General features: G+C 46.2%; 1 protein-coding gene across 4 annotated transcripts in view; it reads right to left on the reverse strand.

Annotated features, from left to right (window-relative positions):
• Nucleotides 1-12,959, reverse strand: part of NRP2 (neuropilin 2) — a 179,362-nt gene extending 166,403 nt beyond the window's left edge. The window contains exon 1 of one of the 4 annotated variants that reach the window (XM_063317960.1): nucleotides 12,080-12,959. In XM_063317960.1, the coding sequence (XP_063174030.1) occupies nucleotides 12,080-12,155 (76 nt within the window). In that variant the 5' untranslated portion in view covers nucleotides 12,156-12,959. The remainder of the gene's footprint in view (nucleotides 1-12,079) is intronic. The other 3 variants (XM_063317961.1, XM_063317962.1, XM_063317963.1) reach the window with 3 other exon arrangements.
• Between the last annotated feature and the right edge of the window lie 912 nt (nucleotides 12,960-13,871).

Raw genomic sequence — 13,871 nt, forward strand, 5'->3', positions numbered from 1 at the left:
GGGCACCCATCACCTTGCAACCTTCTCCTTTTATATGAAACAGGTTAGCCGGTGAAAATCTTTGAACCTGTAAAGTCTGCTTGTTCACACAACCAGCTATGCAACCATGCCTCTATAGATATTCAGAGCAACATTTTATATAAACCAAACACAGAACACTGCCACATTTTGCAAGGCAGCTGTCTTCATTCTCTACCTCTCTCTCTTATAGAACCGAATCTTCAAATAGGGAAAGGTCAACTAAATTCCTATATATCCAGAACCAAACAGATAGTACTGGTTCAGACACGTCATCCAAACAGCACAGGAACAAAGCAAAAGTTCTTCAGAAAGCATGACACAACAGCAACAAAAGACTGGAGACATTATTGCCTAGAATTCCTATACAACCCAAAAACATTCAAGACTGGACATATAACTGCTATTGGAAGAGTAGGATACTCCTTTGTTCTTGAACACCAAACATAAACAGTCAGGAAGATACATGCCTTACAATCACAGCCATAACCTGGGTTGGCTTCACCCTTAGAGGAACCCTGGGAGGGAAATACCCTGAGTTTCTAGCAGACACAGTACAGTAGCTGAATCAAGATTGTTCTAACCCAAGCCTACTTTGCTGGACTGAATCAATTGGATTAAAGAGGCAGCAACAAGCTACTTTACTACAAACATCTAAAGCTCTCACCAGAAACTTTATACCACGGCAGCACATTAATTTGTTTCCCATCATACCATCTGGGCCTCAGTTATGTTTGAGGTGGAGAAACATTTACTAGAGTAAGCTCTATTGAACTTACTGAAATCTCTTTCTCAGTAACTATTCTTAGGTTCATGTTGTGAAACTGCCATGGTATCTTCATCAAAATACTTCTTTAGAAGGAGATCACAAATTACCAGGATCACACACAGTAAGTCACAATGTGGTTTCTTCTGTTTTGATTTAGGAAAAGTTCTTTGAACCCAGGCAGTGTGGTTTCTGGCTTAGTGTGACTTGAGAATCCAGCCACTCTAGCTTTTTCAGCTCAGAGTAATATAGTGGTCAGATGCTGGCCTGGAACTGGGGAGTCTCTTTTCCACAGGGCATATTGGCTGACTTTGGGTCAATCATAGTTTCTCATCCCAGCCAATTTTACAGGGGTGTTGCAAGGATAAAATCTGAGGAGACCACCATGGACATTGAGGCAAGCTGTCAGAGATATAAGGCAGGATATAAATAATAATAAAACCGACCAACTATGGCTTTGCACAATACTGAAACCCAGACTTTTGTTTCAACACTACTTTCTAATAAATACATCACTCTTCCAATTTCCTGTTACAAGAATGTGTTGACAGTAAAGGAAACAAGGACTCTTTCCTTTTGGTTTCCTATTTATTTAAATGTCCCTATTTTCTTATTGCCATAATGAGGGAGTGGCACTTGGCAAAGAAAGCAACTTAAAGTAGATTTGTTGGGAATGCTTACATTTGCTCTTGTAAAATATACTGAGCCTTTCATGCAATAACGTGTTATGCTTGTAAGTGTTGCTTAACTATAGGTCATCAGACTGAGAGAGAGAAGAGACTCCAGCTGAGTAAGTCAGTAGAAGGTTTACTTCTGTGTACATATTATTTGGTCTGCCAGGATTGTTTATTAACAGCTTCTCAACTTTTGCCCCTTCTTTTGTCAACATCTTCTGAATTTCTTCAACCATTCTCTGGAAACCCCATTTGTCATCTGTGGAAAAAAAAGCTACCCTGATCTGATTACTTCTGCATTACTGGGAACCAGAGCTACAAACTTTGCTGAAACTTCTACCTTAAACTCAGGAATTAAAAGGTAAAGCCTCTTTCCAGTCAAACTCAACTCCCTATGACTACTAGAGCTGTGAAAGGACTTTGGATTCAAAGCCAAAACAGTGCCTTGATGCATGCACAGGCATCCTTGTCACTCCTGTCTGCAACTCCTTAAACCAAATATATGTTTTGCAGTTGTGCGATCCCAGGAAAAGACACAGCTGCTTTAAGGAGCTGCAATCAGGGGCTATATGTACCAAAAGCTCATTCTGTCTTTGAATCTAAAGAGATGTTCACCTCTAGTGACAACATGAATGTTGTCATGCAGATTTCTTGATAACAATAATAGTTTGTCATTCCCTACTTTTGGTTTTTTTTTTTTTTTATTGTCAGTCTAGTCTACAGTCTGGGGATTTCCTGGTAGGTTCCCATCCAGGTATTAATCAGATCTGACCCTACTTCAGTTTTTCGGATCAGGCACAGTCAGGTAGTGCCATCTGCTATGACAAAAGAAACTGATAGCCCGGTTATAAACATATATATCTTCCCTATAATGTTTATATAGGGAAGCTTTGGCAGTGTGATCTTTGCAAAATATTATCATCACGATCTATTTTTAAGCTTTGGATTTCTGAAGAGATAAAGCAACACGTTTAGCTAAGAAATGCAGATATGTATTTCAAAGAGAAATATGTATGTACAAAGAGTGCAATTTGCATAAAATGGATTATTTCTGCAGGCTTGCTGGTACCAGCTTTTGCAGATTTCCCCAAAAATGTGGGCCTGGACATTATGCAGATTTTATTTTAAGGAGGCAATGGATTAACAAAAATGATAGAATCCTGCTTTATATTCCATTAGGTGTACATTTATAGCCCTCATGGAGATGGATACGTTTATAGATATGAAGTCAACACAGTTGATTCAAGTACTTTCTTTTTAATCCAAGGGCCTCATTTAGTTTTGAAAATAACTGGAGAAAAAGTGGGAAGCATCAAAAGGGTGAGGGGGATGAAAGGTCCAGAATAAATTTGTAATAAATTAAATAATGACAATGGCTCTTCAGAAGTCTCCAAGGGTACTGGAAAAAAGGACCAGAGAGCACCCATGTCTACATGTTTGTGTCACGGTGCCCAGTATTCTGAACCAGCTGTACATATTGACAAAAGAAAACAAACACTCAGCCCATTCCATGATCTAGGAGGACAAAGAAAAGTTGAGCATAGTGCAATTTAAAAGGCAAATAGATCAATTCCATTAGATTTTTGAAGTTCAAGGTTACATGAAGTTCATAAGTCTTAACTAACACCATGGTAGATACTTTTTAGCTGATGACTTTTTTTATATAGCTCAAACCTTTTCAGGTAGCTCCAAATGGATGGGTAGGTGGGAGGGAGGGAGATTCCAAGGGCAGTGAAAAACAGCTGGCAAATGAAGAGGGGGATGTGGGGCAATAACAATCTTACAAGGGCCACATATAATCCATCAGGTACTCATTCCTATGCTGGAAAGATCTACTCAATAGCTAGGAGAAATGTTAACACAAATTGCCCATGTCTCACTCTATCCTAAGCATAACTTCTCTTTCTTAGCTTTAGTTTACAGCCAGGCAAATTCATTCTTGTGTCCACAGTGATTCACAGGAATCCTGAATACTCATTACTGGTTTCCTTCCCCCCTTTCTTCCCCCAGGACCAAGACCAGCTCAACACTCCTGAGGAAAGGACTGTGTCAGAACAGTCATCTCTCAATCAACATATAGAATAATCAAGTCTCCAGATTCCCACAGCTACACTCACATTTGCTGGAACTATCTTTTTGGGAAAATCCCAGTGCTTCTAGATCTTGAATCTAGAAGATGCACTAAAACAAATCATTGCAAAAGCACTTATTATTGCAGCATCATTGAAACTACATGCCTGCAGACTTGGGCTGTGCCTGGTTGAAAAATTACTGTAAAGGACACTCTCTGAACTTCCTTTAACAAAAAAAAAAAAGGAGAAGCTGCTTTGCATTTCATAACTCTTCTCAGCTCCAAGGAATTTCATGCAGGTGAGAGAGGATGCTGGCAGGGGATGCATGTTACCACTCCATTCCTCTTCCACCAATCTCTTTGTTTCCATGGGGCTGCAGAGGAAGAGACGTCTGCAGTTCAGACACATCCCTCCCACCAGCACATTTGGTCATAGGCTTCTTCAAAAAGAACGCTGCATGCCCAGAGACCAGGATCCTGAATTTCTTGCTGACTGGAAGAGAGGAGAGTCTATTCCTTTTCAGCCAGAATGGAAATGCACATTGAAGATGAATAATTAATGTGTTTCACCTAAAAAACACTATAGAATTGTTTTGAGAATTCTAAGAATACCAAGACTTTTCTGAATGTCAACAGAGGGAGGGAGGGAAGGAATTTTTCTGGGCAGTGTCTAGTGACCGCAGGGTCTTTTCAAGTGAGGTTTTCTGTTTGCCTTCACACGCATAGAGCATGGCCCCTTGGTCTGAATCACTAAGCCATTTTGCTTTCCTGGGCAGCTTTCTGCAGGCATCATTTCTTAATTCATTTCAAGATAATATCTTTATTAGGTCAGTAGAAGACTGACAGAAAGTTGCAATCTTTCAAGTTTCCAAGAAGCCTTCATCAGGGAAGATGGTGTAAATCTTCAATTGTTCTACTGAAGAGGGTCTCAGTATGGATTTTATTTTATTTTTTTCTCCCTTGCGAGTCAACATGACTGCTTCTGTGCTTTCTATGTGACTAAGAAAATACTGCATGTAATCAATCAACAGCGAGAGCCTACACAGGAGAAAGGGGGGGTTGTAATCTTTGATGCTGAGACTGCATTCTCAGAAATGGCATCATCTCCCACTGTTAGGTAACCCTACCAAACTTGGCCTTGACTGACCTTTCTTACTTACTGAAACAGCTCAAGCTTTTATTTATACACACACATACACACAATCTAGAGAATCACTCTTTTACTGTTTTCCAACCAAAGGATGTGTAGGTCTAAAGGATCAATACTGGTTTCACTTTACTGGCTGAACACTTTATATTTCCACAAAGCCAAAGACTAATTATCTTCTTGTTTCTCCCCCTAGCAACCTTTGGGAGAGTCCTTGGTATAATGTGTCCTCCCCTGCGCCCCATAATCATATGCATGTCTGGGGAGTCTTCATCAGTGCACTTAAAACTCTCAGCTGCAGCTGCTACAGATATGAGTCAAACATCATCCACAACATTTCCCTTTTAAGGGAAAGGAGTGGGTGAGGGAGCCTTGTCACGCGGGCTCTCCCCTGCGGCTGGATTGTTAACCACCTTGGCTTAGCAACTTGCAAGCCTAGAAACTCCTTAGGGGAAATACTTTCTCAGGTGAAGCTCAGCTCAGTGATTACATAGACACTTCCAGGGAGTTTTCTTGGCAATGATATGAAAGTGGTTTGTCAGTGCCTTCGTTTGGAGGACTTTGTAATCTATCTATCTATCAAAAACAGCCCAGTAGAGCCCTGAAATTTCCTAGTACTGTCCCATCCAAATACTAACCAGGCCCAGTCCTGTTTAGCCTTTTTCAGGGTCAGCCACCAGGTTGCCTTACTATGGACTTACTATGGATTTTTGGCCTATAGGACAGTTATGCAGAAAGACAAATACCAAACAAAGTTAAATAAAGGAATATCTTGGACAAAGGAAGCTGTGTTAGAACTGAGCAAGACAGAACCTGAATCTTTCATCGAGAAGTCCCTGCATGCTCCTACTTCTATTGTTTCTTTGTTTGGGTTTCCATCATCAATTTTTATCATATTTAGTACTTGTGTTGATTAAAGATGATTTTGGATTTGGCATTTTTTTAAATCGTATTTGATTGAAACTGGTTCATTTTTAACCTTGTTTAAAACTGGTTTAATGGACTTGTTTTACTGATACCAAAGTACATGATTCCTACCATAAGCTGCCTTGAAAGGCATTTTAAAAATTCATTACCTAAGTAAATAAAAGCAGAAAAGCCTTTATGTTTCTCCAGAAACTTGGTAGTCCTGGCTCAAGTTTAGAAGCTAAAGGATAAACCCCCCACCCCGCTGAATGCTGCCAGCAAAGTTCCCTACTGAGTGCAGCATATGAGTTTCTCAAAGCCTGTACCTGGTGCCCTAAACCAGCAGATGTCCTCCCTATTATGAGAACGAGCCAAAAGGGCAAGGATTAAATGGCTCTGGAGAGAAGATTCCCCCACCCCCTCTTCTCTCTTAGAAGGGGCCTGGGTCAGGATTAGGGCAAAAGAAAGCTATGGACTACTTCTGTAAGAGACAGAAAACAAAACTCAAATCTTGCTCCCATGTTCTTCTTGTTCTCCTGGGTAAGTAAGACACTGTATTTTAAGTGCCCATCTTCACTTAGGCAGGATACACTAACTATGTCCTCGCTATGCCTTCTTCTTTCTGTATATGCCTTCCTCTTTCTGTAGCTAACCTGCCAAGGAACTATGCCTTCCTCTTTCTGTAGCTAACCTGCCATAGTTCCCACTGTCACACCCACTCTGTATTCACAACTAGCATTCCATATTGCTAGGAAATCAACCTCTGAATCCTCACTTCAGTCACATTCATTGAAGTACAGAAGAGTGATTACAGAGTATCATAGGATGATTCTCACCCGTGTTGAATTATTTTGACTATGCCCCTTTAGAGAATGACATCTACATTGGTGTGGATGTACTGAAGTCTATAGTATTAAAACCAGCTTGGCCCACAAGCTGCCCTCTCTTCTTCCTCTTCCCCATTAACAGTTTTGTTCCTCCAAAGGAAGCTTCAGATTTATCTGATTATATTTGTAAAGAAAAGAGATTCAATCAAACTAAGTCAAGCAATTGGGACTATATAGCTTAATCACAGCTCTGCTCTCCTCTATTAACTTTATGTCGGTATTAAGGAGAAATCAATCAGCTGAAATGAAGCATTAGCCACAATTTCCTCCTCATTGGGAAAAGCAACAACAGGCAGAGGTTCATTTGCAACTGAAATTGCTCCTGAGGGTGGCAAGAGCTGAGAACGGTTCAACTCCCCAAATGAGAGAACTCCTTCTGCAATAACTCCCCACCCAAGTTTCTGTGTCTCTTACATTTATCCTTAAATCAGTGGGCTGAGAACCTACTTAGCAGCATAGAAGCCCAAAATGGAAAGAAATGCATCATAAATGCTACAGCTACCTTGCATTCCATGGTTACCCATAATTAATGCCACTTGTGTATCATTTTCATGAACACAGCAAATGCTAAACTGCAGCTGGACATGCTAAACACGTTTTACAGTATCTTACTCTTACAGCAGCAGCAAAGCTAATGCAAGTCCTTGAAAAATCCTGATACGTTTTAGGATTTACAAAGTAGAGAGCCAATAAATATAATGAGGAGGACATCTTTCTTTCTACCTACTTCTTTCTCAGCTTTTGCTATTTTTTTTAAATCTCTGAATCACTGAAAACTAGATACTGGCTGAGTTCACATTTCATATCAAGCTGTAATTTGTTTAACCATAGTCTGCTGTGACTAGCTTCAAAGACAATTTTAATCATAAACCATTGTTTACAAACCACAATGGCTAGATCCCTAAGCCAGCATACTGCTTGATGGTTAGCACAACATGCGACACAGTCCTTTCCTTGGGTCATATCAGGAAAAGTTATCCAACATTCTAAAAATGTCCAAAAGCCATGCAAGCAAACCAACAAGCCTCTTGTCCCCCACAATGCCTCTGACTTAAAGTGTTAAACCCTACTAAAAAAAATCATTTTGTGAGAAAATTGCATCTCTTAAACATTCACCAGGTATCCATTTCTGTGTTTTGATTTGTCAGCCTTTCTCCAGCCATTTAAGCAGTTCTCCAGAACCACAGTAAGTCTCACACTCAGACGGGAAAGGTATGAAAAGGACAGGACAGGGCTGATCCATCTTCCATATACATACAGAGTGGCACAGTGTTAGGATAGATAATCTTTGCTTAAATAGAATTTATATGGATTGTCCAGTTTGGTTTCTGCTTCAGTGGCCCAAGCAAATCAATGCCAAGGTACAACAGGGATGGCTCTCACTACAGGCAGGGACAGCCTTTCGCCCGCCTCCCAGTTTGAATGAGGATGCCCACAGGGAATGGGCAAAGGCAGATCTCCAATGCATGCAGCTCCTGAGCTGCCATGCTTTAACCCACAAGCAGCAACAAAAAGCAACATCAGTGACTGCTTCACCAGTCCCACTGGCAAAACTCCAAGCCATCCAGCTTCTACTTCTTCTAAATCTGTTAACAATGCCATTTGGTTTCCATCAAGCTCTGAGATTTAACAATATAGACAACTTCTCGTGGTCCCCAGAAAATTTACATTATTGTGCTACAGGGGGGACAGAATTCCTACATCTGCAGCTCTTCCAGCAAATCCTGCAAATGCACAAGCAGGGTCTTTCAGAAGACAACAGCTGCAGAGGAAAATGGAAGTGCTCCTTATTCACAGAGTCCCAACAGCTGGGAGGGACCAAAAAGCTACTTTTGCCAGTCCCCACCTGCTAAATCTCCACTCCTTCCCCATCCACAGCACCCCCTATGCAGATGCGTTGGAGGGAGAAATAAAGGGCTGCTGGAACAAATTCCTTCCGATAAGACAAGTAACCAAGTCTACCCACCCTTCTTAGTTCCCCGAAGGGTAACTCCTACTGGGAAGGACAGACTTTTTGTTTTAATTCAACAATATGAATTCAAATTAAAAACCCACCCTTCCCTGTCCACAATGTATACACAAGCACAGTCTTCACTTGTTCTTAATTGGAGCATGTTTTTCAAATGCAGATAGATCGATCAAAGATAGACAGGATAGGTTCTCTCTCCCTCTCATATGAAATTCCAGTTCTTCCTGCCCAGTCTGGAGAAACAGAGAGAGCCCAAGTAGCTGCCGGAATGGCCAAGCCTCTGGAAGTGAAAAGGGCTTACAGGGGACAGAGATGAGAGGGATGTTCCCTGCAAATCTACACCAGTGGGCACATCTGTCAGTGCCCAGCTCCTATGGCCTCAACCTCCGGAGAGATGAGATTTTAAAAACCCAGCCTGCTGTCAACCCAGGGCTACTGCAGCCTTGAGGCAGCCACCCTCTGCAGCAAGGCACCAGTGCCAAGAATTCGGAAACAAGCCAGTATTTACGACACATTCATCACCCTCTCTCTCCCCTATTCCCTCCATTACTTCAATCACATTTCTGATTTCCCTGCTGGTTTCCCTGAAATCGCTGGGCTGGGCTGGGCTGGGCTGGGCTGGGCTGGCGGAGGGGGAAGCACTTCCTCTGGGGAGAGTCCTCAACCCCGGACTGCTGAGATAGCTATAATCGACTGGGGGCTGGAAAGAAAAGAGCCCCACCAGGCTTCTCAAGCAGGCAAACAGCTCTCGGGCATTTTCACCCAAATCCCGCGGCTTCTAACCCCTGACACCTAAGGGCTGACCTGACTGAGATGGGAATGCTTCACTTTCAAATTTTTCTAATTCAAAGCACAACTTAGCAGAGCCCCTTGAAACCCCGGGACTATTTTCTTGTTCCTTCATTTGAGGATTTTATCATGGGCAGAAACAAGTTACCAGCACCCTTCACCCTGAAAGGGCTTGACTTCTCACTTCGGATTTTCCGGGGGGGGGGCTATTTCCATCAGCTGTGGCTTCCAGGGTGGGTAGCTTTTCGGCCCTCGCACGTCCCCTTTTGGAAGCAAATGGAGTCAGATACCGCAACCTGGGCCAGCATTAGGGCGCTTCAGCACCCCTTGCCCGGCACCCGCTTTGCCTAATAGTTGTGAGTCTTGTGATCCGCCCAGCCCCCACTCGGAGGCTTCTTTCCCCTAAGGAGCTCTGCGGCGTCAGGGGCGGCGCGCAATGGCCAGGTGCAACAGGGCAGGAGAGGCTCGGCGGAGAAAACATGGCAGACCAGGCCGGGCGACCGGACGGCCCTCGCAAGCCCTCTGGCTCGGACTTTAGCAGGAAGCTCAGGCGCAAGCCGCACAAGCGAAGGCACTGCCGGGCCAACTGACCTCGGGGAGCTCAGCCTGAGAGGACGGCTGGAGAACAGACTCGCGAGTGCCGCACCGACTCCCAAGGGGATTTATAGCTGGCTGTTTAAATGGGGAGTGGGGAGTCCCGAAGGTCCGCAGAAGGGGGCTGGGGGGGGGGGGAGATTGGCGGAGACGCGGCAGGGCAAGCCCACGTCGTCTGGTGGGACTGGAGGTATTTATCTACCCGCCACCTTGCAGAAGAGACGAGCGCTGCCGCAAGGCTCGCCGTCGCCAAAAGCCAGAGCGGTGGCGGCGCGCAGCACGCCCTGGACTCTGCGGGAAGCGCCGCCCCGGCAAGACCGCGGGAATGTACTAATGCCGCCTTTTGCAATGGGGCTCGCGAAGGGTCGCAGGCTCTGCCTCCTCCCGGTGAAAAAGCACAAGAATCACTGTTGTTATTGGACTGAGGAGGGGGGTCGGGAGGGAGGGAGAGAATCCGACTTAAAAAAGAATGCAACACTCCTGTCCATCTCTCTCACGTTCCTTACTACACCGCCCTTCCACGTTAGCGATGCTTTCTCCCTCTAGTCAGGCGAATATCCACGGCGCACCAGTTTGTTAGGACCCACACTTTGAGCATTCGCTTGCCACCCTGACTTGCACCCTGCCCGGAGTTAGACCTCACCCACCTGCCGGATCCCTCCAAAATTTCACTGCTGGAGGGAAAAGAGTCGGGTTTCAAACCCACTTAGAAGTCCCAGCCTTTGATGCAGGAACTTTGTGCTTTATACCCCGTGGCGTGGCGTGGCGGCCTCTGGGCTGTGGCAAAGGCGCTCTGCTTACGCTCAAGCCACCCTTGGGGGAAGCTTTCATGCCAAGGAAATCCTGGCGCTCGGTTGAGGCCTAGAGAGTGGCGGATTTCCTTCATCAGTAACATGGAGTCATTTTCGTGGAAAACCCATCAAATATCCTGATCCTAGTCGGATTGTTGGGAGTCATCCTGCACCCCGGGCGACAATCCATGGAACTCCCTGAGACTTTTGAGTGCAGGAACCGTGCGCAGGAATGCGGCGCGCCGCTGCGTTCAAGCAGACCCCAAATTGAGTCAGACTCCCTTTGGAATCGACAAGGAACCGCGCCGCGAGCAGTGATTTTTACTCGCTTCGAGCTAGAGGCATAACGCGGAACGCCACCCCCCCCCCCCCATGTCATTTCGAAACTACCTCAAGATGCTCCACTTCTCCGGGTAAAGCTGGTGTTTCCTGGCTCTTCTTCCCCTCTCCCAGCCCTGTCGTTTGGGATTTTGATCTCCGTTACCAGAGTTCTCACTGCCCGCTCAGTGGCTAATTCAGAAGAAATAAGTGTCAGATCAAAAAAGGAGTAATTAAGCCGGACGGGTTTAGCGCGCCCTCTTCGCCAGTAAACGGAGATTAGCTCCAGTCTCCCTTTTTCTTTCAGTAACAAGGCTGGAAGAGTTTTAAAGAAGCAGTAGATGGTTTTAGTAATTCACTGCGCGTTGAAATAGACTGAGGGACTTGGAATATCCCATATCTCTGCACAGTTTGCCTTAATTCTTCCTAGCACCCTTTTTTTGGCCTGTAAGTTTCATCCAGAGAAGTTTCTAGCCATTTTGTAAGGGGTTTTCAGCTAATATTGTTGTATAATCTATAAAGTTCTTTCTCCCCGTGGAAGAAAGTACACTCGTGTGCGCGCGCGCGCGTGTGCAGGAACATACTCAAAGGACATCCTCGGTTACTGTATTTCTTAGATATTAAGCAAAAAAGACGCGCTCGCCTGTTCTCTCCCGAACCCAAGCTACTCACCTATTTTTGAAAACTTTTCTATTTCTGGAAGGGACTCTCCCTTCCACCACCACCCCCTCCGGGATCTTCCTATTTTAGAAATGCAAATCTGAAATGTATCTCAAATTTAGAAGTGATTTATGCCTTTTTGTTAAAGGCAGGACAGACTTGGAGAAGTTATATTTTCTCTCCACCCCCACAAAAATTATACAGCAAGGGGGACTTTGTGGTACGTTTAGACCTTTGATTTATTCCATACGAGACATACACCGCTTTAAAAAAGAACAGACTTTTCAGTTTGTTACAAAGCCACCATCCATTGCGCAGCCAACTCAAGTGGGGGTGAAGTTGTGTTCCAGCAGAGCAGCAGAGTTATGGCCGTAGATGTAAGCAGAATCTGGCTGAGTAACCCGGATTGGTCGCTTCCCCCTCTCCCCTGACAGAAACGGCAGGTTGGAGGAGTCTTTTAAAACAAGAGTGATGATCACTGGGTCTTACCTGCCGCTTGCCCCACGACGCCCGAACCGGCCAAATGCAGAAGGAGAAAGCCCCAGAGCAGAGGAACGGTATCCATTTCGGGGCGGATGGAGAAACCCCTGAAGGCAAAAGAGCGGTTCCTCCCAAGCCGCGCTGGATCGGGGAAAAGGGAATTTTCTTTCGCAACTCTCCGAGATGACACCGATTCCGTCCCAGGATTTCCTCGGCCGAGGTTTCAAATCCGCTCCGGGGCTTCCTCCCCTCGGCTCAGCAGTAAACCCACTTGCCCAAAGGATCGGCGAGCTGGAGGGAACTCCTTGCGTTCAGGAGAAAAGGAGGCGCCGGCCGCCCTTCCCAAGGCGCGCTCAGCCAGCGACAGACGGAGCAGGAGAACTGAACACACACCCAGAGCGCGCGAGAGATCCCCGTTCTTCAGAGTGGCGTTGCCTTTAGCACAGCATCACTGCCAGGGTTCTTCGTACCGCCGCCGAAAGAACGGGCCGCCTTGGCATCGCAACCAGCCGGCCGCCGCGCACCCTCACGCCCACGCCCGAGCCTGGCGGCTGAGAGCGAGGGCGCAGTGAACGGCTCTCCCGGCGAAGGGTAATTTCCTACCCCGCGGCTCCCGGCTGCTTCCCCCGTGCGCTGCCAGTTCGCGCTCCCAGGCGGCTGCCGGTCAGCTTCGCGCCAGAGGCGTTTTCCGGATGCAGCGCCGCGAACGACTACTCGAGGGCTGCTCTATCGCCGCCGCCGCCGCCTTCCTCCGACGCGTGGGGTCTTGACTGAAGCTGTGCGGACGCTGGTGCGAGGTCTGCTGCTCTTCCCTTTCTTTGCCTCCGCCTCGGCTTCCTCGCAGCCTTTTCAGGCAGAGCAGCATGTGGATGTCAGACAGAAAGGCAGAGCTATCCGATTACACGCTCGCCCAGGGCCCGCCCCTTCTATGTTTCTCATTTAAACAAAACACACCGAGAGAAGAGGGGAGGCGGGGGCAGCCCGCGAACCGCCGCGCAGTCCACGTTCGGAACTCGGCCGGGATCCAGCGGGGGAGCGAAAGCGCGGCGAGCAGCAGGGGCGGTAAAGCCCTTCTCCGTCCCTTCCCGCTGCTCTAGATCGAAAGTCTCCCCGGACCAGCTCCGACTTTCCCGGCTGCAGCAGCAGCAGCCCACGCCTGGCGCTTGGCAGAAGCAACAAGTCCAGCGCGGAGGCCGCCTCCTCGCTGGGCGTCTTGGCTGGGGCTGCCGGTGGGGCGCTTCTCCCCGTTCTTGGGAGGTCGCGTGAACGTGCTACATATTGCATCCCTCCATAAAATGATAGGTATTTAAAATTATACACGCACGCTGTCGGAGGAAGGTGATAGCTTCAATGCTTAACAGCTTTCTCCAACTATAAACCGGAGTTCTGAGCTCCAAACACCACCCACACAAAGAGAGAGACACAAATAACACTTAAAAGGCTGGCAGGAGATACCTTATGTGCTACAACATAGTAGAAGGATTTCTTGCATAAATCGTGCCAGCAGCATAGTAAATTAATTTACCCCTGAGAAAACGATAAAGATTCAGTCCCATAAAGAGATTGATTTAAATAACTTGTGGCGATTGGAGAAGAAGGGACCCATTTTTGCTTGGCTAAGAGAAAGCAGGCTCACCAGTTATACAAAACTCTACCTTTGGCAGGATGAAATCACATGTAAGCCATGGCTAGTTTGGCCTAGTGGTTAAGGCACCGGGCTAGAAACCAGGAGCCTGAGAGTTCTAGTCCTGCCTTAGGCCTGAAAGCCAGCTGGGTGACCTCAGGCCACTCACTCTCCCTC

Source organism: Candoia aspera, chromosome 1 (genome assembly GCF_035149785.1).
Source record: "Candoia aspera isolate rCanAsp1 chromosome 1, rCanAsp1.hap2, whole genome shotgun sequence".
Taxonomy (NCBI): Eukaryota; Metazoa; Chordata; class Lepidosauria; order Squamata; family Boidae; genus Candoia; species Candoia aspera.